The sequence below is a fragment of the Ailuropoda melanoleuca genome, chromosome 4 (assembly GCF_002007445.2).
Source record: "Ailuropoda melanoleuca isolate Jingjing chromosome 4, ASM200744v2, whole genome shotgun sequence".
In the NCBI taxonomy this organism is placed as follows: Eukaryota; Metazoa; Chordata; class Mammalia; order Carnivora; family Ursidae; genus Ailuropoda; species Ailuropoda melanoleuca.
Genome location: NC_048221.1, coordinates 101,347,692 through 101,371,253, shown reverse-complemented (window position 1 = coordinate 101,371,253; position 23,562 = coordinate 101,347,692). Strand labels below are relative to the sequence as shown.

At 37.8% G+C, this 23,562-nt stretch overlaps 1 protein-coding gene across 2 annotated transcripts in view; it reads right to left on the bottom strand.

Moving 5' to 3' along the window:
- LOC100470940 (catenin alpha-2) overlaps nt 1-23,562 on the bottom strand; it is a 270,640-nt gene that overhangs the window by 73,611 nt on the left and 173,467 nt on the right. For both annotated transcript variants that reach the window (XM_034659447.1, XM_034659448.1), the window contains exons 6-8: nt 18,751-18,902; nt 9,454-9,567; nt 1,358-1,539 (exon numbers count right to left, since the gene is read on the bottom strand). In XM_034659447.1, coding sequence (XP_034515338.1) covers nt 1,358-1,539; nt 9,454-9,567; nt 18,751-18,902 — 448 coding nt within the window. The remainder of the gene's footprint in view (nt 1-1,357; nt 1,540-9,453; nt 9,568-18,750; nt 18,903-23,562) is intronic.

Genomic DNA, 23,562 nt, shown 5'->3' with positions numbered 1-23,562 from the left:
GACTTAAATAATGGCTCAGGCTGTTTTTTCCTATTATTATTTTTTGTGTGTGAAATAAAACTGTGAAGCCAACAAAGACTAACCAAATGTACGAATTTGAACTTCTAATGAATACAATGACATTTAAAAGTCTCAAAGGTCACCCTCATAACACTAAAGTAATTCCGTTGAAGTCAGAAACAATTTAAAAATATTTAGAGAAAGGGCCCAGCAATGTCATTAGTATATATTGGCCAGAGGCAAAGGATACGGAGGATGAAGCAGAAATATTCTATATTTTATTATAGCCTAAAATCAATTGTAGCCTTCTCTTATTATAAGCATTCAATAATCATTAACAATACCGTCACCCATGAGGTGATATTTTGACAGTGCCATATATCTTACATAGTTTTATTAACCAATATCATGTTTAATCATTAAAACATTTCTGCTCATGTGTATTTGTGTTTGGGGGGGATTACGGTAAAGTGATAGCTTATATCTGTATAGCAACACAATTTACAACTGCATTACCTCTTTGGATTTCAATACTCTGTGAAGGTGATAAGAAAAGTATTATTTCCCCATTTTGCAAAATAAACAAAGACAGTAAGAGGCTGGTCCAAAATCACCTGGCATTCAGCTTCAAAATCCAGGGATTTTTTTTCATTGAGCTTTGCTCTCCCTTGATTTGCCCTTTGTATAGTAGGAAGGGCAGAAATGTCACCTCCCTTTAAGAAGGAGATTAAAATTGCAGTGGCAGAAACAGCAATGACCCCTGGTGAAGAAAAGGCTCCTGATAAAATTCTGACTGGTCTCTTGATTTATTAAAAGCAGTGCTTAGAGCAAAAGGGAATAAAAATTATACAATTTTTAATTTGCCTGTCAAAATTATGGAATCAGATTGTTGAAACTGATTCTTTATATGTAAAGGTAAAACATGAGCTGAAATTAATGCTAGATCATGACCTATCATCCAGACTATTACATGTATATGCACACACACACATGTCTCGATACACTTTTTTCTCAAAGGGATACGAACAAATCCTTCACCTTATCTTCAAAACGGTATTTAAATATCTTGCAAAACAGCACAGAACAAAAATGAGTCACTCAACCCCCAGGGGTTAGATTTTGTGACTGACTTCAGATAGATAATTAAAACAATAATAATCACAAAAATGAATCTGTCCTCCTCGACGATCTGCTAAGAATTAGGTCCAGATAATTCTGACTTACATGTAAATTTTATAATACCACCACCTTGCTTTGATGTAGCATTTCAATTTTTCAGCAGGCTTTCACAGGCTAACATACACTGTTACACTTCTGGGTTTAATGAGAAAATCATCTTCCTGTCTCTGGGCCTCACCTGGTGAAGTCTGTCATTTCCATCATGATCATACACATCTGCTTGGCCAGCACAATGATATCATTGCCGCTGTCATCCCATTTGGCCACTTCGGCATCCAGCTTGCTTTTCTCTTGGTGGAATATCTCCACCTGCTCAGCTATTTTTGCCTTCTCCTCCTGCGGTAGCTGCGCCATGATGGCCTGTGTGGGTTATAGAAACAGTGTGACTAACGGTGACAAAGTAAATACAGACAGTAGGTTGACTCTGCCTCAAGCTAATAGCAAAGCCAGACCCTGGCAAGGTTTGCAGGCTGCCCACCATTCCAGAAAGTACATTTTCTCCATTCCTAGGAAGGCAAAAGCGCAGCCTGGTAAAGTCCCCTAAATTCCTGTCCCTATTCCTATACACAGAAAATAGAGAGATCCAAAAGGTACGTGCACACTGACAGTAACAGAACTTCTGTGTCGCTTTGATGACATATGTTTGTTCAAAAGAATCTATTCTTGACAATTTTTATATTTGGTCTCAGGAAACTTTTACCAGATGAAAGAATGCACCTCTTTCAACACTGAAATCTGTTCAGAGAAGGGAAGAAAAAAAAAAGTAAAAAAAGGCTTTCTGTCTCTGGGAAAGAGAGGAATTTTAAATAATATCTGAGCATCCAAGTGGGGTGGGGTGGGGTGGGGAGACTTTCCATGAGTATTAACGAAGGAATCCATGATTAGACACCAAACAATCCCCTATCCCAGGGCATTTCAGGGATGGCATAACTATTCCAGCCCTCTTCCACCTCCTCTGTGGAAATCCTGAGATCACTCCCCGCAGAGCCTAGAAGTACGTAGAAGTTGTGATGGGATAAAATGTAGGCTTAGGAAGCAAATGTTGACTTTCAATAGTTGCCAGGTAAGGGAATGTAGAAAAGCAAGAACTACAGCTGATTCTCGTCATTCATGGATCCTTTATTTACAAGTTCTCCTACTCTCTAAAATTTATTGGCAACCCTAACATCGATACTGGTGGTGCTTTTGGTCATTCACAGACAGGCACAGAGTTGCAGAAAAACTGAGTCACCTGACAAGCCTGTTCCCAGATGTGGTTGAACAACGAATTCCCTGCCTTCTTGTTTCGGCACTAAACAAGTGTCCTTTCTGTGGTCTATTTAGTGCCACATTTTCCACATCTTTGTGCTCTTTTTTGGTAATTTTGCTGTTTAACCTGGTCCCCAACCAAAGCGCTCAAGTGCTGCCTAGTGTCCCTAAGCACAGAGAGGGTGTGACGTGCCTTATGGAAAAACATACACGCATAAGCTTCATGCAGGCAGGGGCTATAGTGCTCTTGGCCATGAGTTCAATGATAATGAATCAAAACTATAAAATAAAGTATCTGTAAGGAAATATTCATTAAACAAGATTATTTATTGATTGGTTGAAACAAAATGTTGAGACTAGCAGCTCTCAGGAACCTAACCCTCTATTTCCTCTAGAAGCAATGACTCCACAGTTGCTAAGTAAGTGTTCATGGTGACTTTACAGAATATAAATACCACAAATAAAGACAATCAATTGTATTTGTTAAACACCAGGTATGTAGCAAGCCCTGAATGCCATGTTTGGCATCACATCACTGCATCGTCTTAGAACCATGTGCAACCTGATTCAGAGAGAGGAGCATGTGGATAAATATGACAGCACTAGTAGCCCGCTGATTCTGGGATATGTGTATTCACCAATGAGAGCATGATTTGGGGAACTTATAGCTTTTGCAAAGGACAAGTAAAGTGACTCATACAAGAAAACTCTGCTTTCTTAGTTAGAAAGCTCCTCCCAATGTAAATGAATTGTTGGAAGGAAAGGTAGTTGATTTCCTTTTTTGTTTGTTTGTTTTATTTAAATTCAAGTTAGTTAACATATAGTTTTGGGGTAGAATTTAGTGATTCATCAGTTGCATATTACACCCAGTGCTCATTACATCAAGTGCACTCCTTAATGCCCATCACCCAATTACTCCATCCCTTTACCCAAGACAGTTGATTTCTAATAAAAATATCAATGGACATAAGCTCCAAAAAACTGGGCTCAATGGGTTCTGTCACTGACTTAGGGTAAGACCTACTTGCTACTGGATCATATTCTTAACTTCTTCAGATATAAGAATAGTAAGCAATTACCTTTAAGTGTTTTGGTAGACATCAAGTGAAATAATATGTTTTGTCAAAAAAAAATGAAAGCATATATAGGATTACTGCTAATATATTATCATTATGTCTGTATTAGTTTTCCTTTCCAGCTACCTCTCTAGCTTATTACCTAGTTGCCCAGGTCTGTGTAGGCCCAGAGTCTATGTGCCAATACATAAACAGAAGATTGACAGAGTACAGAAATATATACCAGGTAGTGTGCTAAGAGGCTTATGTATATAAAAAACTTAATTTACTTAATCACTCTACAAGATGAATACTATTATAACCCCTGTCTTATTAATGATGATACTAAGGCCCAGAGAAATTAAATTCTCAATATTACACAACTAATAAGTTGTAGGAATAGATTCAAACCCAGGTCAGCTAACACCATAATTAACTATTGAGCACAACTAGATTGCCATCACAACCACACCGGTTAGACACTACACAATGATCCCATCCCAGTGGGGCAAAGGTTGCTGAAATCACAAGCATTGTTCACCAGGCTGAGCAACCCAGAGATGAGGCTTTATCTGCCAGAGTAAGGGGTGTCTTTGATTTGTATGGAGGATGTCCCTGAACTATTAACTGCACAGATACATCTTACTACTACACAGCCATGTTTACTAACTTCCGTGCATGTATGTGTGTGACTTTATATAACTAGTTTGTGAGTCTCTGTGTATGTGTATGTATATGTATAAGTGTGTGAATGTGCATGTGTATATACAGAAATTACAATCCATATTTAAAAAGCCAGACTGGTACAAACACTATAGTTAAAGTATTTAAAACACGGTATAGTGGAAAATATTTTAAAGTATTTTAAAAACTATATCAAAAAAGGTGGTTAATATATAACCAAAGAGTTGGTTACAAACTCACATATACAATACTGTACTAATAACTAGACAGCTGTTCCAATGCATTTGAGATAGGTTTGGATTTGCAGAAGTTAAATATGGACTTTTTTCCTGAAGCATCCTTGTCTGATAATCCTATGCTATCCTACATTAATCTGTCCTCCTCATGAAAAGCTGATGATCATGTTTTACTTAGACCTCGCAAGTCCTCACCACCATCATTTAAGCCACTCACTAGGTACTCCTCTATAGAAGAATCTGTGAAACTTCCTGGCAGACCTCCAGACTCTACATTCAATACCCAGATGGAAAGCAATAAACTTTCATTGTCTCAAAAGAGTTAATTTGTGCATTGAAGGGTGTACACTTATCTTTCAACTAGATCACGTTGAGTTTCAATTGTATAATTTAGGATTTGAGTACTAACTGCCTTGCTCTACTCTCTAATTCCTACTAATGCCCTACTTCTGACTTCTCTCTGAGCTTCCTTAGGGTGGAGGCTTCAGCATCCTGCAAAGAATAGAAGCTCAATAAATATCTTTTGATTGACTGTGTAACCATTTTTCCACTCACTGCATCAACACAGTTCAAGAGAATTTACCAGAACTGACAAACATTTTCTAAGGGCACAATTCTGAAGAAAAAAAAAATGGCCCTTTCAAAGCAGATTTGCAAAAGGAGATGTTATTTTGACTCTAGGGGTGCTCGACCTGCATAATGCACTTAATGGTGTGTGACTTGGGTGCAACTGTCATTACATTTGTTTCTGCTTATGTAGCTATCGATGAGCCAAGTCTTTTCCTAAATATTCTTAAAATGCTCCTGACTTTTAAAAATTCATAATTGACCTTTTCTGAAACTGGAATTTTAAAAAAAGGTTATCTATAAACAGTAGATCACAAACTGAGAAATTTGCAAGTTAATCAAATTAAAATTCAACACATGAGTTTTAATTAGGTCTTATCAATGTAACTCAGCAATTTGAAATGTTAACACATTAAAGTCATTCTAGCTAGAAAAAAAATAGAGGCTGGCTACATTTAAATCAAGTTAAATACAAAATATGTAACATGCAATTGTTCCTTCCCTCAAACTAAGTGAACATGAGAAAAGTGATTTTCATGGCCAAGAGGAAAGGGAAAAAATCAGCTTTTCTGTTTCTCTGATGTGATCACCTGGGGCGGTCTGAGAGTTTCTGCTGCTTCTATGCATAGTAGTCAAGCACAGCTCTACAGATTGTTGATCTGGCTGATCTGGGGCCCCAAACTGTTGCATCAGAGACTTGAATCCACAAAATTTCCTGCGCCCCATACCAGGCTCCCAGCCTTTCCTCTGAACAGCCAACCATTTTTTTTGTGTGTGTGATTGAAGTTATAAACTCTACTCATTAAATGAAAGTATAAATCACTGAAACAAGCCAATAATTCCTCAGTCCGGAATCTTTTCTTCAATCTAAATCTCAGGAGCTTTTGATATGATTATTTTTCCAATCTCAAAGAGAAAAATGACATTTGACGTCTACGGGATTCCAAACTGACAAGTGTTAGTTCCTTAAACTAGAGCAAGAGTCTAACATTTAGGCTTCAAGTACATGAATGTTTATAAGTAATGATTAAAAGGGCTAAAACTCACGGTGTCCATTTCTATTCACCTGGTTTTAAAGCAGAATAACAAACATAAGTAGTTAAAGAGTGGGTATTTTGACTTTTACCAGTCTCAGAACATGAAGTAAATAAGAAACTTGAGGTAATCGTCCCATTAAGCCAAGTAAAAACTTCATGGTTTCCTAAATTGTCCATGCTCTTTTAGGTTAAATTATTTGATTGGCCTTGTAATGAAGAACTACCTTATGCTATAAGCCTCATCATCATCTTCTTTGTAAACTTGACAGTATGTTATACATCTTATGATACATTTTATCATGTAGTTCTCCTAACGACATCATGAGGTAGAATGTTGTGCATACGCATGCACACACAGACACACACACACACACACACACACGGAATAAGGCATGGGGAGATTAAGAAAGTTGCCCAAAGTCATACTGCCTGGCCAAGCCCATATTTAAAATCAGGTCTGTGTGACTCCAAATAATATATTCTATCACCAAGGTTAAGTGTCCAAGAGCTGTCGCTGACCAATTTTAACGACATCAACCTGTGAAGGAACAGTTTATAAAATGTCATGTCTAGGATCATAAGGTCTGATTACTTCTACATTTTATCAGATCAGGGTATGATCATTCTCTGCCTCTCCCTCTCCCATAAAGCACTGTAGAGAAGCAGCAGATAGGGACACATAAAGGAAATAAGCACTCTAATTTCAGAGTTTGGGAGAAATGTTGGAGTGGATACTAAAAGCTTTTGTCCTACTTTAACCTCCTTTTAGATTAATTTACCCTTTTCAGAGAGGAAGAATTTATCTGAATGAGAACACAAAGTGAGTCCATTAACATAACGGAAGGACCGGCTGCTGCAAAGAGTGACCACCTCTGTCAAAGACAACTTTTGCCTCCTTCACAATTTTGACCAAGTTAACGTACTTCTCTGGTCAAAAGTTCGACCATCTGTCATCTCAGCAATTCAATGCACCCTCTTATTTCCAACTTACAGCCATAATTCTAGGTCTTTGATTTGTCATCATATAATTACAGGCTAAAATAGGCTGACTCAATAACTAATGCTGTCTGCTGCAAGTTAATCACACAGACCACATGATGGATCTCAAAGACAAATCAGCAAGTGCTGGATTATAGGGGTACTGTGTTCTTACTATCCTGGACCATGTGCATAATTCATGCTGAAAGATCTTTCAAAAAAGACTATTGTCTTTTCACCTGTCGGGTGAAAAAATAATAGATGATATAGACAGGTTCTATCTGATTTTTGTTCCCACCCTTATTAACTGACTTCATATCTATCATAAGATGCATGGTATGGAAGTACAATGGGACTGCATTCTTCCTGGTAAGAGGTGGGACTGATCATGCCATTCTGACAAGATGGTGATTATAAAGTACGATAAGGATTGTACAATATGTCTTGGCCTTTGAGAAAACAAGTCAATGGATACTGGGCTGTATCAATACCGAGTTGCAGTCAGTCAATCAAATTGACTTTCAAATGATTAATGTTTGGATGAAGTACTCAAATTTGCCCGTTATCATTGACATAAAAATGCTGGTTTTACTTAATTTTGAAGATGAATTGACTTGATGGATGAATTGATTTAGTGTTATGCCAATACAGGCTCAAAAGCTTCTCAACTTAATGAACTTAGTTTTCAACGGGGTGGGGGGCGGTTAGAGTCAACAAAAGATTTTCCGGGGCGCCTGGGTGGCACAGCGGTTGGGCGTCTGCCTTCGGCTCAGGGTGATCCCGGCGTTATGGGATCGAGCCCCACATCAGGCTCTTCTGCTATGAGCCTGCTTCTTCCTCTCCCACTCCCCCTGCTTGTGTTCCCTCTCTCGCCTGGCTGTCTCTATCTCTGTAGAATAAAGAAATAAAATCTTTAAAAAAAAAAAAAAAAAGATTTTCCAAGTGGGGGGCTTCATATTCTTTTGTGTACTTTTGTACTGTGACCAATCTGTGATCCAAAATAATTTGTCTTCCAAGGGATGACAATTTTCAGTCACCCTTTATTGAGCATTTAATGTATGTCAGGTATTGTGTTCATTATTTTACAAATATTAAGTAATTAAACCTCAAAAGAATCCTATCAAGTAAGTCTATTATTCACATTTTACAGATAATAGGACTGAAGCCCAGAGAAATTAAGCAACATGTAATGGAGCATGGTCCTCACTCCACTCCTGACAATTCAAAACCAAGTCTGTCTGAAATCAAAGCCAGTGCACCTTTAATATTTTGGCTTTTACCCTCACATTTTCCCTATCAACGTCAACCTGTATCTTGTGAATCATTTCACTGTTGCATGAGACTATCAGGACATAAAGCATGAAAGATAAATTAGGTTTTAGCACAAAGATTTTCTTGACTCAACATAAGGCTTAGTCTTTGAGTTCTCTTTATTTTAACCTCTGACTGGCTCTTCCTACTCTTCTTTCACAATTTCTAAACCAGTATGAGTTTTCTGGGGTTTCTTAGCCACTATTCTAAATTACCATCTCTTTCTCAAATTCATGCTTCCTCTACATTGTTTTCTCTTAAGTAAAACTTAATAGAGAATTAGAAAGTAATTCTAATGAGAATATAAGAAGACCACAATCTATAATGGGATTGTTTTTACCCTATAAAAACTGAAACTTTAAAGGGAGAAGAATCTCACCTCCTTTTATAATCCCCAGGGATTTAATTTCCTGACACCTACCTTGATTACCTGCATCTACCCTCAAGGAGATACAGTTAATAGAATTGGTCAGAATCCTCTTTGAAACACTCGTGTTGGCAGAGTGTGTCATGGAGTGTTCTGTTGCTTCCTGCTCCATGCCTTAAGCTGGCATATTTCTAGTATATCTCAATAATTTCTTTTTCTATCATATGGCAGACAGATCTAGGGCTACTGCCCTTGCCATAGTAGGCATTGGGGGGGGGGAGTTCTGCCTCTATTTTGAAGTCCTTGAACCAATTTCAAAGATGTGGTCTTATTCATCAGAGTATGGAATAGTAACTGCCCAGCTATTAACAAAGTAGTACTCTAAGTTTTCACTTGTCATTGCCTCTTGTGTTAACAAGCTTGGTGACTTCAAGCGGCACTATGGTGTCCGTGCCAAAGCAAGATCTGAGCATTCCTGTGCCCTCTAGCTGTTGAACCATCTAGTCATGATCCCAAACCAAACAAAATCCACTATACTCTTAAGCTGTTTGCATTATGTGGCTGCTAAGTTTCAAGTGATGGAGAGAGAATGGAGTTAACAGAAATCATTAGCAGTGGTGGTTATTTCCACTGTATAAAATATGAATTGCTAAGAACAATCACAGATGAAAGCACGGATTTCTGAGCTATAAATCTCTGGGATTCGAAGACCCTGGATCAGAAATCCCCTCAAACCAATCTGGTGTACATAGCCCCAGTGCATGAAACCCAAGTCCTAGATGTCCACTCACCCGTGCACTCTGCCCCGCAATGAGCTGGTCGTCCTCAGTCTGAACACTTGTCCGGCTACGCACATCATAATCTTCCTGCTCAAAGTCAGAATCATCTTCTAGTTCTTCTGGGGTCTAAAGGTACAAAGGAAAAGAGAAGAATCAGCATATTTTAAATTGATAACCTTCAACCCCACCCATATACTTTGTGGCTGCAAAAGCTAAGTAGCTCCCAGGAAAGAGAGCTTGTGGGCAGTTACATGAAGGAAGGTATTGGCTGTAATGGAGTCAGAAAAACCAAGCTGCCCCAATTTATCTTTTAAAAAAAATACACTCTATTACTTCCTCTTGTAGGTATAAAAAGTCTGTTTAGCTCTTGACATGACATGGTTTCTAATTTTAAGAAAAATATATTTGTGTTTTTCCACACAAAGAAATCTATTGTAAGATAGAAAATCACCATTAACAACAGCAGTTGTACCTATACTTGGTCCATAATGCCCTTTTTGCTCTATTCCCAGTCTTTTCTGGTCTTAATAAGCAAAAAGAATTGATCAGCTCCAAGTCAATGGTTAGTCCAGATGAAATATCTGATGTGGTCACCAAACCGTATAGTGTACAGGTTGCGAGTATAGACTCCAGAGTCAGGACTTGCCTGAATATGAATCCCTGTGTGACCACTAGCAAAATCCTCTTAGCTCTGGTTTCCTCCCCTGTGAACTGGTGTTCATAAAAGTTCCTCTATGATTTTTGTGAAGAAGTAACGTACTTTGTGTCAAGTGTCTGGCAAATAATCGGCATTTGAGAAATGTTTGCCATCATCATTACTTAGGATTTTGAAATCAACTCATTCAAACACTTTAAAGAGTGAAGCTACCAATCACTACACAACCACCAAGGATTAAATAGCTCTTCATACATAGTATCAATTTAGCTAAAACCAGCACAGTGAAATAAAGATCATTCTCTTTTTAGAGATAAGAAAACCAAGGTTCTGAGAAACAGCACGCCCAGTGTCTCTAAACTAGTTAATGACAGAATTAGAATTTAGATCCAAATACCCAAACATGTATATCTTTTTCACATTATAAATCAGGTAAGAACTGGAGATATGGAATGGCTTTCAAGTGAGTAGTTACAGGAAGATCCTGTCCCTTCTGTGTCAGAGAAAATGTGTGAATTAATCCATAAACCCAGAAATAAAAGTACTCCCTATCTTTAATGACTATAATAGGTAACACACATTAAGTGCTTCTCATGTGCCAATCACAGTTTTCTCAAGGACTTTACATATACTAATTCATACAGTTTTCTTCACAGTTCTATGATGTAGACACCATTTTCTCCACTTTACAGATAAGAAAACAGGCATGAGACGGTACACCTTGCTCAAAGCCTTCCAAATCACACAGCATGTACTGTAGACTATCATCCTCTGTTAATTCTAAGAAGATGAAACAGAGTTGGTGAGGATGGTGCATGAAGGGGAGGCCGTGCACTAGTACAACCTTCTCAGATCAATGGTCATTAGACTGAAAGCTGACAGTCACCCACAAACTGCCCCTTGATACAAGGAGCACCACCTCCCAGGGCTCTGTATTTCAAAAAAGCAAGAAGACGACCACAGCAATACTGATGATGCAGTTGCCCATTTCCCATCCAAAAGGGCACACATTTATTCTCCTGGTTCCTTTGGCTACCTCCGTGTAATCAATCAGGTGTGGTTATTGATGAAGCCTTGAGATTGGTCAGACAGGCATAAAATGGGGTCTTCATGCCAATATCACATTATGCATAGTAATTTCCAAGTTTTGGCATAGCCTTCTTGTTTCCCTTCTCTCTCTCCATCAACCTTATTAATATTCACTCAGTCATCTACAGATGTTCAATTTTCTTTCACAGAATTATTAAAAGAAAGAGGGAAGAAAGAGGTTTTGTTCCCATACTTTATTAACTAAAGCAGGGGTGGGGTGGGCAGAACCTGGTTCAAATAACTACTTGTATTTTCACTGTGGGCAGAGACAATAATCTCTGCTCATTTTTCACTCTTTGGAATGTACTGCAGAACAATTACAGCAAGTTGGTAAATTCTGCTGACAGATGAGACAAGATTGCAAGCACTTTTCATCGTTAGTTTTTGAAAAGAAGAAAGAAAAGTAAAATGAAAAACCTCACTCAATAGAAAAAAGGAAAATATGACAGTGCCTATAGTACTGTGTCCAAACATTTCAATGATCTGTGGGTTTAGCAGATGAGTCAATGACAGACACAACCCGGCAACATAAGGTTAATGATGATGAGCTTTCATTCAAGTGACTAGGGCTCAGAAACCAAAACAAAGTTTAAAAATGAAAAAAAAAAAATAACCTGGATGTGGACCCGGGGAATCTGAGTGTTTTTGGCCTAACGCTGTCATTCATAAAATGTGTGTCTTTAGTAAGTCGCTTACAGTTTTTCTGCTTCTCTCTCTCCTCACTCATAAAATGGAGATAATTCCTATTTGCCCTATGTGAGGTTTCTAGGATAAAATATATATAGAAATGCTTTGTAAATGATAAAAGTGAGCTCAATAGTAAGTGATAATATGTACCTCATAACAACTGCAATAATCATAATAATAGAAATAATTTTTACCAACAACATTGGGCCAGGCATTCAGCTAATGGATTTAATCCTTGTAACAACCTAATGAAATGAATATAATGCCTAGAGTGCCTGGGTGGCCCAGCCAGTTAAGCGTCCAACTCTTGATTTCAGCTCAGGTTATGAATTCAGGGTTGTAGGATCAAGTCACACATCAGGCTCCACGCTGGGCATGGAACCTGCTTAACATTCTCTCTCTCCCTCTCCCTTTGCCCCCCCCCAAAAAAAAATTTAATGCCCATTTTACAGTTGTATAAACAGGCTCAGAGTTGTTAAGTCAGTTTTCCAGGGTGTTACACCTAGCAAGCTGAGGGAGTTCCACAGCCTATGCTTTCAACCATCACAAGTAACACCAGGCAAATGGATGAGCTTAAAATATTTTCTTGTGCCTTAATCATTCAGCAAACCCATCCAAGCCACCCATATAAATAGTTCTGTGCATGTGCAGTTTGCTAATTGCATGTAAATGTGTCTACTTCTCATGCTGTTATTTTTTGAATTATTCATTTTAACAAGTAGCAGTGTTATGTTTTGGTTGGTCAAGTCAAGGACCTCCATACATTAAAGGAGGCATGGAAAAATACTGGAGGTCTGCAAATGGGCCCAGAGATAATAAGACCTGTATCATTAGGTAATGTTTATAGAGTAAAAAAAAATCACCAAAATGTATAATTCACTGGATTGGAAGCTGGAAACTGTGGGTCAAGCCTCAATTCTGCCTTTCTGTGCTCCCAGGGAAGGCCTTTTTACAACCATCAAAAAGCACTTTGGGTCTATTCTTGGTTCCCTGGGTCTATTATCTAACTGTTAGGTTGCAAAAGTAGGTTTTATTTGTAAAATGGCACAATTAAAGTATTTGGCCTCTAAAAATCTCCCCCTGTATGAGATTAACTTGTGCCTATTACAGAGGCCCAAGAACATCATGTGCTTGTCCAGGGTCACACCACACATCAGTGACAGAACAGGAACAATCTCCCTCCTCTGGCTCCCAGTCAAATGCTCAGTCTTCTCTACAACAGTTTCTGGAAGGAAGCAAAATGAGAAAAGACTGAAGGATTTATAGTTGTTTCACTAGGACACCTGAAAAATATATTAATGACCATTTAAAAGAAAGGCTCAAACGTATATGAGAGTTTCATTGGGAACAGAAAGATGAGGACATGGAGAGGCAACAGGAGAGTTTGGGTGATGCATGAAGAAGGATTTTCCAAACGGGAAGCTATACCACTGCAATTACATTTTCCTAAAGTCAATATAGAAGAAAATCCCCTCACAGTCAGGACCGATTGGCCACTGGCATCTCTATCCTGGATTATTCTGGAAGCCTCCTGATTGATCTCCTTATTTCTGTTTTTCTCCCCATACATTCTAATCTCTCCAGCAGAGCCAGGGTAATGATCCCTGTACAAGCTAAGTCAGCTTAGAACACAGCAATGGCTGCCATCTCATTCAGTGAGATCCTTAGACTGCACCTGCCATTCCTTCTGCCTGGAACACATTTTTCCTCATATTTTTATGGCTTCTTTCCTCCTCCTTCTCCAAGTCTGTTCTGAAATACCATCCAATCAGTGACCATCCTTCATGAAACTCATACCCACCTTATGGTCTATCCCCTTATACTGCCTTGGTTTTCAACATGGCACAATAACTGGCATGTTCTATCTCCTTGTGTTTTATATTTTCTGTCTCCCACCAGAGGAATATAAATTTCTTGAAGATAGGATGCTATATTTTGTTTATCCTTCCATTCAGGGTCCCTCCAACTGTGTGGGGAATCTAGTAAGCATTCAACAAATACTTAATAAATGAATGACTAAGACTAAATTACTGAATTTTTCTGAAAAATCATATGAAATTATTTCTAATTACTTGAGTTAGAGGAAAACAAAACTAGGAACCTTATAAGACCTTGTTAATTAACTGGATAATAGCAATCTATAAGAGGAAAATCAGTTTTTTCACAAAAGTTTTTTCAACTCTTCATTTTCTAGCCCTGATGAGTAACTGCAATCCCTGCAGTTTTAATAATATTATTAATTTATTTAACAAATTATATTTCATTAATTGATCGTAATAAGAAATTTCATCCCAGCAGGATAAGAAAAGAAAAATACTTCTTGGGAACCTACCAAATGCCAGGTCTAGGCTAGTACTTTATAGCTAAGGCAATATCTGTCCTCATTTGCAGATACGGAAACTGAAGCACAGAGATAAAAACAAGCATGCCGATGGCCAAAAAACACTTAAGCCATAGGTTCCCAAACTCTATTGCTTCAAATGCACCTCAGCAATTATTTCAAGGTGCCTCTTAGCTAAAAACAAAACAAAACAAAAGACAAACAAAACATCCACAAACGTAAAAGTTGTGTTGATTAAGCAGTTAGATCACAAAAATGGATAAAGTTGATTAAACTTAACAACCAAGTGCCTGGTGCCTGGTGCACATTGCATGACTTCTCAGATCTTGGAATACAACCAAACATCCATGGAGCTTTCTTTTTATCATGGCAACCACCAAAAATCCAGCTTCACAACTATAGGATGTTATTAAAAGGAACATACCAACCTAATATTTAAAGCGTGAGCTGCTTTCAGCTATTATTTCACATAATATCTGAGAGACATCTGTGTTTCCCATGAAATTTTAAAACATCTTGCAATGCTCCAAGGAATCTTTCAGGCACAGTTTGGGATTTATGAAGTTAAACTTTAGACTTTTATCAGGCCTTAACTCTTTCCACGACCTGCTTTCAAAAGTATCATGTGCAACTAAATTAATGGGTTCCAATTATATTAAAAAAGAATATAGATATCATAGATTGTCTTCAAGGTTATTCTTATGAGAAGCAACTATTGGTTTTGTTTTGGTTTTTTTTTTGAACATAGATACCCTAACACCAAGACATTACCTCCTTCTACCCTACCCAGTTTTCTTAATTTCCAATATCAAATGTCTAACTTTGTGTCCTAAATGTACACTTGGCCCTCATTATTTGCAGATACCTTATTTGCAGATACCCATGCCCAAAAGCTTCTTTGTAATCCCCAAATCAATGCTTGTGTAGTTTTTCGCAGACATGTACAATGTGGCAAAAAATTTGAGTCACCTAACCTGTGTGTTTCCTTTTAAGGTCAAATAGCACAATGTTCCTCCCTTTTGTTTCAGCTCTTATACTGTATGTAAGTATCCTTTCTGCATTTATTTAGTGCCACGTATTTTGCATTTTTGTGCCCTTTTTTGGTGATTTCTCTGTTTGGAATGCCTTCCAAGTACAGTACTGAAGTGTTGTTTAGTGGTCCTAAGTGTAAGAAAGTTGTGATGTGCCTTATAGAGAAAAGGCATGTGATAGATGAGCTTCCTTCAGGAATGAGTTATAGTGAGGTTGGTTGTGAGTGCAATGTTAATGAGTCAACAATATATACTAAATAAAGTGTCTTTAAACAAAAACATGCATAAAACATAGTTATATATTGATCAGTGGATTAAAATGTAACCAGAGGCTCACAGGAACCTAAGGATGTTCCCCCAGGAACAGTGTCTCAGTACTTTCTAACTCAATGTTCACAGCAACTTTATAGGCTGCAAATAATGAGAATCAACATTATGGTGGTGTGCCAGATTTGTCTGTTTATTTTTTAAATTACCATGCTGGTGTAATTAAAAAATTCCTTCATAGCTGATAGATTACCAAGGACAAGTCTCACCAAGAAGCAAACAAAAAACAGTCTCATGGCAGAGGGGCAGAGTAGACCTGGTCCAAGGGAGAAGTGGGTTTCTGAAAGGTGAGGCTAGGACACAGGAAAGATAATTTTGTCTACTTCAGAGGGTTGCCTGGAGCTGCCCTGAAATGCCTGGATACCAACAGCACATTAAATATGTATTGATCACTGGGAGGCAAGGTGATGGAAAACTTAACCCTTCAGGGTCTGTTCTGCATTTATTTTTGGGGGGAAAAAGATATCTTATTTTTACAAAGTATAATCAACACTTTGGAGGGAAGGAGGCATGGCCAGGTTTGCTGGGAAAGAAACAGCTCTACTTGTCTGTCTTTCTTTTGAACTTAGCGCAGTGGATTTTTTTTAAGTAGACTTAATCATTATACTCAAAAAGCAAACCAAGAAATTAAGTACAAAATGAAGCCATGTGGGTGCTGAATGGAGAAGGATTTTAAAAATAGCAATTTGTACATACTGTACATTTCTCTCTTAAGATTTAAGTGGTGTGAAATCCATCTGATCAAATCACTTGAAATGTCAAGATGTAGGAATGACACTTCATGCAACAAGGATATGGCATTTTATCTAAAATTATGTTTTTTTACAGCTCATGAATGAATAAATGAATGATGGCTATAAACTTCCTCAGCCTCCCAGATGAATGGTTGTCACAAAAATGTGAAGGCTAACAAAGCAGAAAAATGGCAAAAGAGGGAATACGTCTTGAGGATTATAGTGGGATTTAGTGTCAAATGCTTTGAAAACATAACTCTTATGGTCTATTACCTTATTTCACAAGTTAGTATGTAATGGAAAAAAAATGATCTAATTTGTTACAGGTTTAAAAGCCTGACTCTCTTTCTTTTCCTTCTCCTCCAATTCTTATCCCTTTACTGTCACCTTCCTTATCTCCCCAGGTATCTGTTTCACCACCACACACACATACACTATTAACCACTGTGCCAGACAATGCACCACAGTGAAGGGAAAATAAAAACACAGACTTTGCTTTCCAAAATTTCAGTCTAAAGAAGGTAATAGACACAAAAGGGAATAACGTAATAAATACTATCATTAAGTAGAAACAGTTACACATAGTTAAAGGAGAGGGTCAGTATTTTTGATGGAGAAGATCTGAAGGTTTCAGCCAAGTCTTGCAAGGTGGCAAGAGTTTGACAGATCTAAAATGGGCAAGTTAGAAGAACAGGAAATACATCTGATAGCCTCCAAATTCCAAATATGACCTCTACATTGTTAAGTATAATGAGAATCATCTGATATTACTTATGAAATGATCTGAACACTGTGAATTGATCATGAAATTATTATGAAAGACAGACATATTTAACGAGAAAACAATCAAGCTCAATTTAAAGACAAGATAATTCGAAGACGCTTTTTGCAAGCCCAAGTGAAGGAGTTTAGTAATGTTTCAGGGGAAGCATGGATACCAACAAAGAGGGAAGAGAGACTCTTCCTGGTCATACTCTACTCCACCTGCTCAGATCACCATAGAAGCATCATGTTGCACTCTGGATACCACAGTCGAAGAGGATCACTCATGAATTTAATGACCTCAAAGATACCAAGATTCAGGGGAGAATTAATGCCATAGATGAAATACTTAAAGGACTACATATTGTCCAGAGAGAATAAAATATGACAGATATTATTTGGTTATTATTGTTTTGCTGTGTTTGAGGGTATATTGGTTTAGATGTTCCATGGTCACCCTGAGAGAAAGTTTTTCAGAATGCAGTCAGCAGATACTTCGTGGTTTTATTGTGCAGCCTCAGAGACAACTGTGGAGGATGAAGGTGGGGATGCACTCCAGTGCTATCTCATCCAATATGGCAGACTTAAGCTATAATGAACTATTGGGAACTTTAAAAGTAGCTAATGCCACATTTCAAAAATGACAACATTTTGGATACATCTAAGTTAAATGTATTATTAAAAATAGTTTCACCTGTTTTTTCCCAATGTGTCTACTATAAAATTTGAAATTACGATTGTGACTCACATTAGATTGCTATCAGACAACATGTTCTCATGTTCTGTTGTCACTGCAAAAGCCCTATCTCTGCTTTAGTCGTAATAACCACAAACGTATTTGTGTCATCAATTATGCCTTTGAATATTTAAGTTTACTTTAAGAGAGAGTTCTATGGGTAAGAAAATTATTTGAAAACCATGCCAAATTGGTAAGAAAAGAAAAAAATATATCTCATCTTACAAGGAAATATTATGTAGCAGTTAAATGGAACCGGGGAAGCTATGTGTCTTAATATAAATAAATGAAGGTATGTTGTGGGTGAACAAATCAAGTTGCAAATGATACTTATGTTGAGTTTTAAAACCTACTGTATTATATGTTTTTCTAGCATATGTCTCTGTATAATCACTTGGACAATCATTTGGAAGGCTCACAGCTGACAACAGAAGACTGAGGATGGGAAGATAGTAGGGTGAGTGATGGAAAGAGGTTTGCTGCAAAGTTATACAGCCTTATTTATAAGATTGTAATTATTTGTTATTAAGTTAATGTAACTATGTATCAGATCATTATTATCGCTATTAGTAGTAGTAGTAGTAGCACTACTAAACTGGGTACTCTTCCTTTCCTTCCATCTCATGGCTTTCTGATCCTGATGGGAAAATAATGTTAGCCAGAAAAGCATATGGATAATAGCAGGGGCACCCGGAAGTTAGTATCAAATTGAGACAACAATGCATGCAAGAAATAGGCAGAGCATCACTCTTCAGGTTATTCAGTGTGAATCTAAGCTTGTTGGGATCACTTTTCCCTTTTGTATGAATAAACAGTCCCCTTTATCTGACTAAATGATGAGCCAAACAGTGTAACAAGCTAACTAAGTAATTAAAAGAACGAAAGTAAATTATTTGGGGTCCGTTCCAGAAGCTCTGATCAGCTCCAAACTACAGAGGCTTACATACCCTGATCATCAGCACAGCTTTTCTGATGTCTCGAACACCATCATACACCAGGCGAGAGGCATCAATGAACTCATTCTCTTCAAATGGTTGAGGGACGTTGGCACTCAGGGCTTCAATAGCAACCTCTACTTGCTCGGCAAAGCGTGGCATCACTGCATTAAACAAAATGAGAAACAATGGATTAGGCGACCAGCCCTTGGGAAAGGCGGCACGCTGCACGTATTCCAACAGCTCAGTGGAGCCGTGTGCCTACCTGTCCAGTTTGGGGTGGATCTTCAGTGGTCTTTGTACCACTTACTTTCAGCAGAGGAAGTAAACCATTACTCCATGAATGGTGATGGTATGCAACAGCAAGTTTTTGAAACCTGCTCAGGATTGTGTGGTATAGTACATATGCATACATATTTTGTGTTATTCTAACCTGAGTTGAATTTCATTTCTGCTATTACTAGCTATGAAAACCTTAGCCAAGTTTTCTTAACTCCTTTTAAAGCTGCTTCTTTGTCTATAAAAGATCCACACACCGCTCCTGCTCGTGCTCTCACTCTCTCAAACAAAAATCTTTAAAAAAAAAAAAGTCATTAAAAAAAGATCCTATTGTAAGTTTCAATGAAATAATGCATACACATTTATTGGATGGTATTTGGCCCAAAAAAAAAGCCTTGGTAAATATTTAACTAATATCACATTCTAAAGTCATACGTAATGAGTAATAGATCTTAACCTATATGACTTCATAGTAACTTGTGAATGAAGTGATCCAATGTATTCCACTTTTGTTGAGACAGGACTTGAGATTGGAGGTAGGGGGACGGCAATGGAGAGAGGCTCATAGAAGGACCTTACAAGAGGAGAGAGGGAATCCCAGGGCGCTCCAGCACAAAGCCTAGGGTTAGAGACCAGTAGGCTCAAAGCTGAATTCAGTTTTGTTTCGTTTTACCAAGACCACTTTGATGTGAAAGAAGATACACATATAAATTCCTAAAATATTAGTACCTCTTTCTTAAAACATTAAGACACCTACATACATAGAGGAGGTTTGTGGAAAGTAAATTCAGGGGAATGTCTGGAACACTTCCACTGGCTACTTAACAAATGCTGCTGATTCACTGATTCTCGAAAATTATAATTCAATTTTCTCAGGTTTTATCTTGTAACAATCAATTCATATGGCAAATGAAAGCCAAAAGCACAATTCATTTTATTTACAAGGACAATAAAATAGAAACATCATTCATCTATTTTCCATTTCTGAACTTTCATGCCTGATTCATCTTTATACTCATTTTCATCCTCTGTGGATACTTAAACATCCATTTTAATCCCTAGTGTGAGAAACTCTGCTAAATTACTTTACTTTCTAGGGTCAAAGTATTCAAGATAAAACCTTCCTAGAAAAATGTATTTCTACTAGGAAAAGTCCAACATTAAAAAGTATATTAAAAAAGAGAGAGAGAGAAGAGGGTTACGGCAAAACAGAGTAGCCATTCTTTCAATAGAAATGATCAAAACCAAAGCATGCATGGGGTGAATTTCCTTCTGTGAGTGAATTACTAGGACTGGTTCTCTATACCATTTGAATTTTTCATTTGTGCCTTTGAAATACCTTTACATAAAAGGAATTTGGTGGACATTGAATTGCACTGCTGCAAAAATCAAACAAAAATATACTTCTAAAAACCACCACATTAAACTAAGGCCATTCCAGCTATCCATGTGTGTTGGGAATAAACTGCTTTGCATGACTAAATAATCTAGATCATTGAAACTGACCTCCCTAGGCATGAAAATATTGTTACATGTATTTGGCATTTTCCCAAGAGTATCTTTCTTAAATGAAATTACAAATTCCCTTCCCTTCCTAAACTGAAAATTCTGAATATTAATTTCATTCTATTTGTTGTCTAAGCTGCCATCATGACCATCAACAATATTACAGATTTGTATGGTATCATCAGTAGCAGTTAGCGGTCTGAGGTTTTGTCCCTATTGTTTCATTGAAAATTAGTAGTCCTGCATGTACATAAAATAACTACTCCTACAAATGAATAAGGTGAAAAACAGAAAAATAGACCAAGGATTAGAACAGGTAATTTACAAAATGCTAAATCCCATATTATTGATAAATACATGATGCTTTACTTCACTAATAATTGGAAAACTTACAGTGTAAACAATGAGAGATCATTTCATACCTCTTGGAATGGGCAAACTAAAGCTTAATAACACCCATCTTACTGAGCATGTGGAAAAAAGGGAACCCTTCTACTGTATATGGGAGTCGAATTGGCACGCATCATTCTGGAGAACACTTTGACAAAATCTAATAAAATGAAGCCTTCCAGTTCTGACCAGTGAGCTGAGAGATTTTTTTAGGGCCTGGACAAATATTGACCTCTAAAGAGGTACTGTTAGGAGGGCTGAGTACACTGGAGTCATAGGAATATCTTTTTGTCTTTAGGGTTATAGCTGTTGCTTATTAGGTTGACTATCCCAAGAGTTAATAAGAAGAGTTATATTAAACCTAGGAATAAAAGTAACAGCTTTAAGGGATCCCTTCCAACAGGTGCTATTCCAGGGCTGTTGAGTCCACTAAGTGGGACGTTGGGGAAACAGTGAGCTGTTCACTCCAGGTTCATAGGCAGTACATCAGGACGGAACAAAATGGACTTCGGGATAGAAGTCAGGAGACAGACAATACAGTCAAGTAAGTCCTAAGGTCAAAGTGTTGACTGGGAAAAGCAAACTGAAAAGAGATATCATTTGTGAGAAGTTTAAAAAATTCACAAAAGAGTACTGTGCATAATTTAAACATATATACATTTTATTACACGTTTTGAAAGGATGTATACCACCTTAAGTATAGCCTTTGAGGGGGAAAGAGGGGCATGGGATGAGGCAGAGGTCTTAAGGAGGCTTCAAGTATATCTTAATTCTTAAGAAAATAATAATGTGAATCAGATATTGCAAAATGTTAATATTTGTTACACCTCAGAGTAGAAGCAGGGTCTCAGTTATATTAGTCTCTATTCCTTCTTTACTTTAAATCTTCTCATGATTCAAATATTTAAAAGATCAACACATTATCCTCATGGCTGTACTTTTTACAGAATAAGGCTCTGAAAAAATAAAGTTCTAGCTTTTGGACCAAAATGTAAAAGAAACCACTTTGATCAACAGTACTATGTGAGGAAGTCACTCAGAAATTATGACTGTGATCAAATGTCTAATATACAACCTTGATTAATAACTTCCCACTGCAGAGTTGAGTTAGGTAGGGATGCCCAGGGGGAGCTCAGTCAGTTGAGCATCCCACTCTTGATTTCGGCTCAGGTCATGATCTCAGGGTTGTGAGATCGAGTCCCCCTTCAGGCTCCACGCTCAGTGGGGAGTCTGCTTGGGATTCTCTCTCCTCCTCTTCCCCCTCCCCTCACCACCTATCTCTCTCTCTCTCTCTCTCCCTCTCTCTCTCTCAAATCAAACAATCAATGACTCTTTAAAAAAAAAGTTGAGGGGCGCCTGGGTGGCACAGCGGTTAAGCGTCTGCCTTCGGCTCAGAGCGTGATCCCGGCGTTATGGGATCGAGCCCCATCAGTCTCCTCTGCTATGAGCCTGCTTCTTCCTCTCCCACTCCCCCTACTTTGTGTTCCCTCTCTCGCTGGCTGTCTCTATCTCTGTCAAATAAATAAATAAAATCTTTAAAAAAAAAAAAAGTTGAGTTAGGTAGTACCCACCCACTGGACCCTGGCTCTTGGGCACACACCTCTATTTTCATAAAGACCTTTGATGGAATATAAAAGGGTGATCAGTTTTGTTGTGTGGCTTTGTTCTGTTTGTGCAAGATTGCCCTGAAGAAGAGCTGAGGAAGAGGAAAACACAGAAGGTGACATGTTATCTTTGTCCACCAGCTTCCAGGTCTGATTCTGTGGCCAAGAGAGAGAGAGGAAGGCGAAAACCTAAAAAGGGACCACTTTCATAAGGGAAACTCTGGGTCCTAAAAAATGCCTAGGGCTCTGAAACCCCAAGTTTGGAGAAAGGCATTCTGTTTGCTCCAACATGGAGTAAAGAATCTTTCTGGGGAGACTGAGGGGGTGGCATGTTGATATGAACAACACTGCTGTGGATGTGGCATTGTCAGAAGCGGCAGAAAAAACAAAGTTATTTGATACAAAGATTGGAACAGAACATAACATCAACCTTCTAAAGGGGAAAAATGGTGGGAGAGGAGGTACAGAATCCTCAGTACAAATGGGGGCTCAGAGTTCAATTTATCCTTAATATTCCAATGATCTTATTATATTCCTCAACTTGATAAAACCCGCAACTTGAACTAATTCAATTTTGTTTACTCTAACTGAGAAGACATTCATTTCTCTTACCTTAAGTCAGTGTTTCTCTGGGTCTGACCCTTAAGAACATCTTTCTCCATGCTCTGCTCTTAAGCACATTCAATACTTATTTATTTAGGGCTTGGTCAACTGCTACCACTCTTTAACCAATAATACCTTTGCTTTCCTTGCCGCTGTACTCTTTCCTGTTTTAGTTTTATCCTGTTTTGTTTTTTAAAGTGATAAGACAGAAAAACAAAAGCTCATAGAACAATTATCCATCTTGACAGAAGCTAAGATGTTAAACTATGAATTCTTCTAATGCCTCTGGTAATGTCTGAATATTAAATATCCCAAAAGTAATACGAGATAGAAAAAGTCTGAAACTACTTCAAATATGCTGCTTGTGCTTCCCACTAATTAGGACAGAACACAGCATTGCCTTTGTGACTCGCACATTATATATTAACAGAGTTTTTGATAT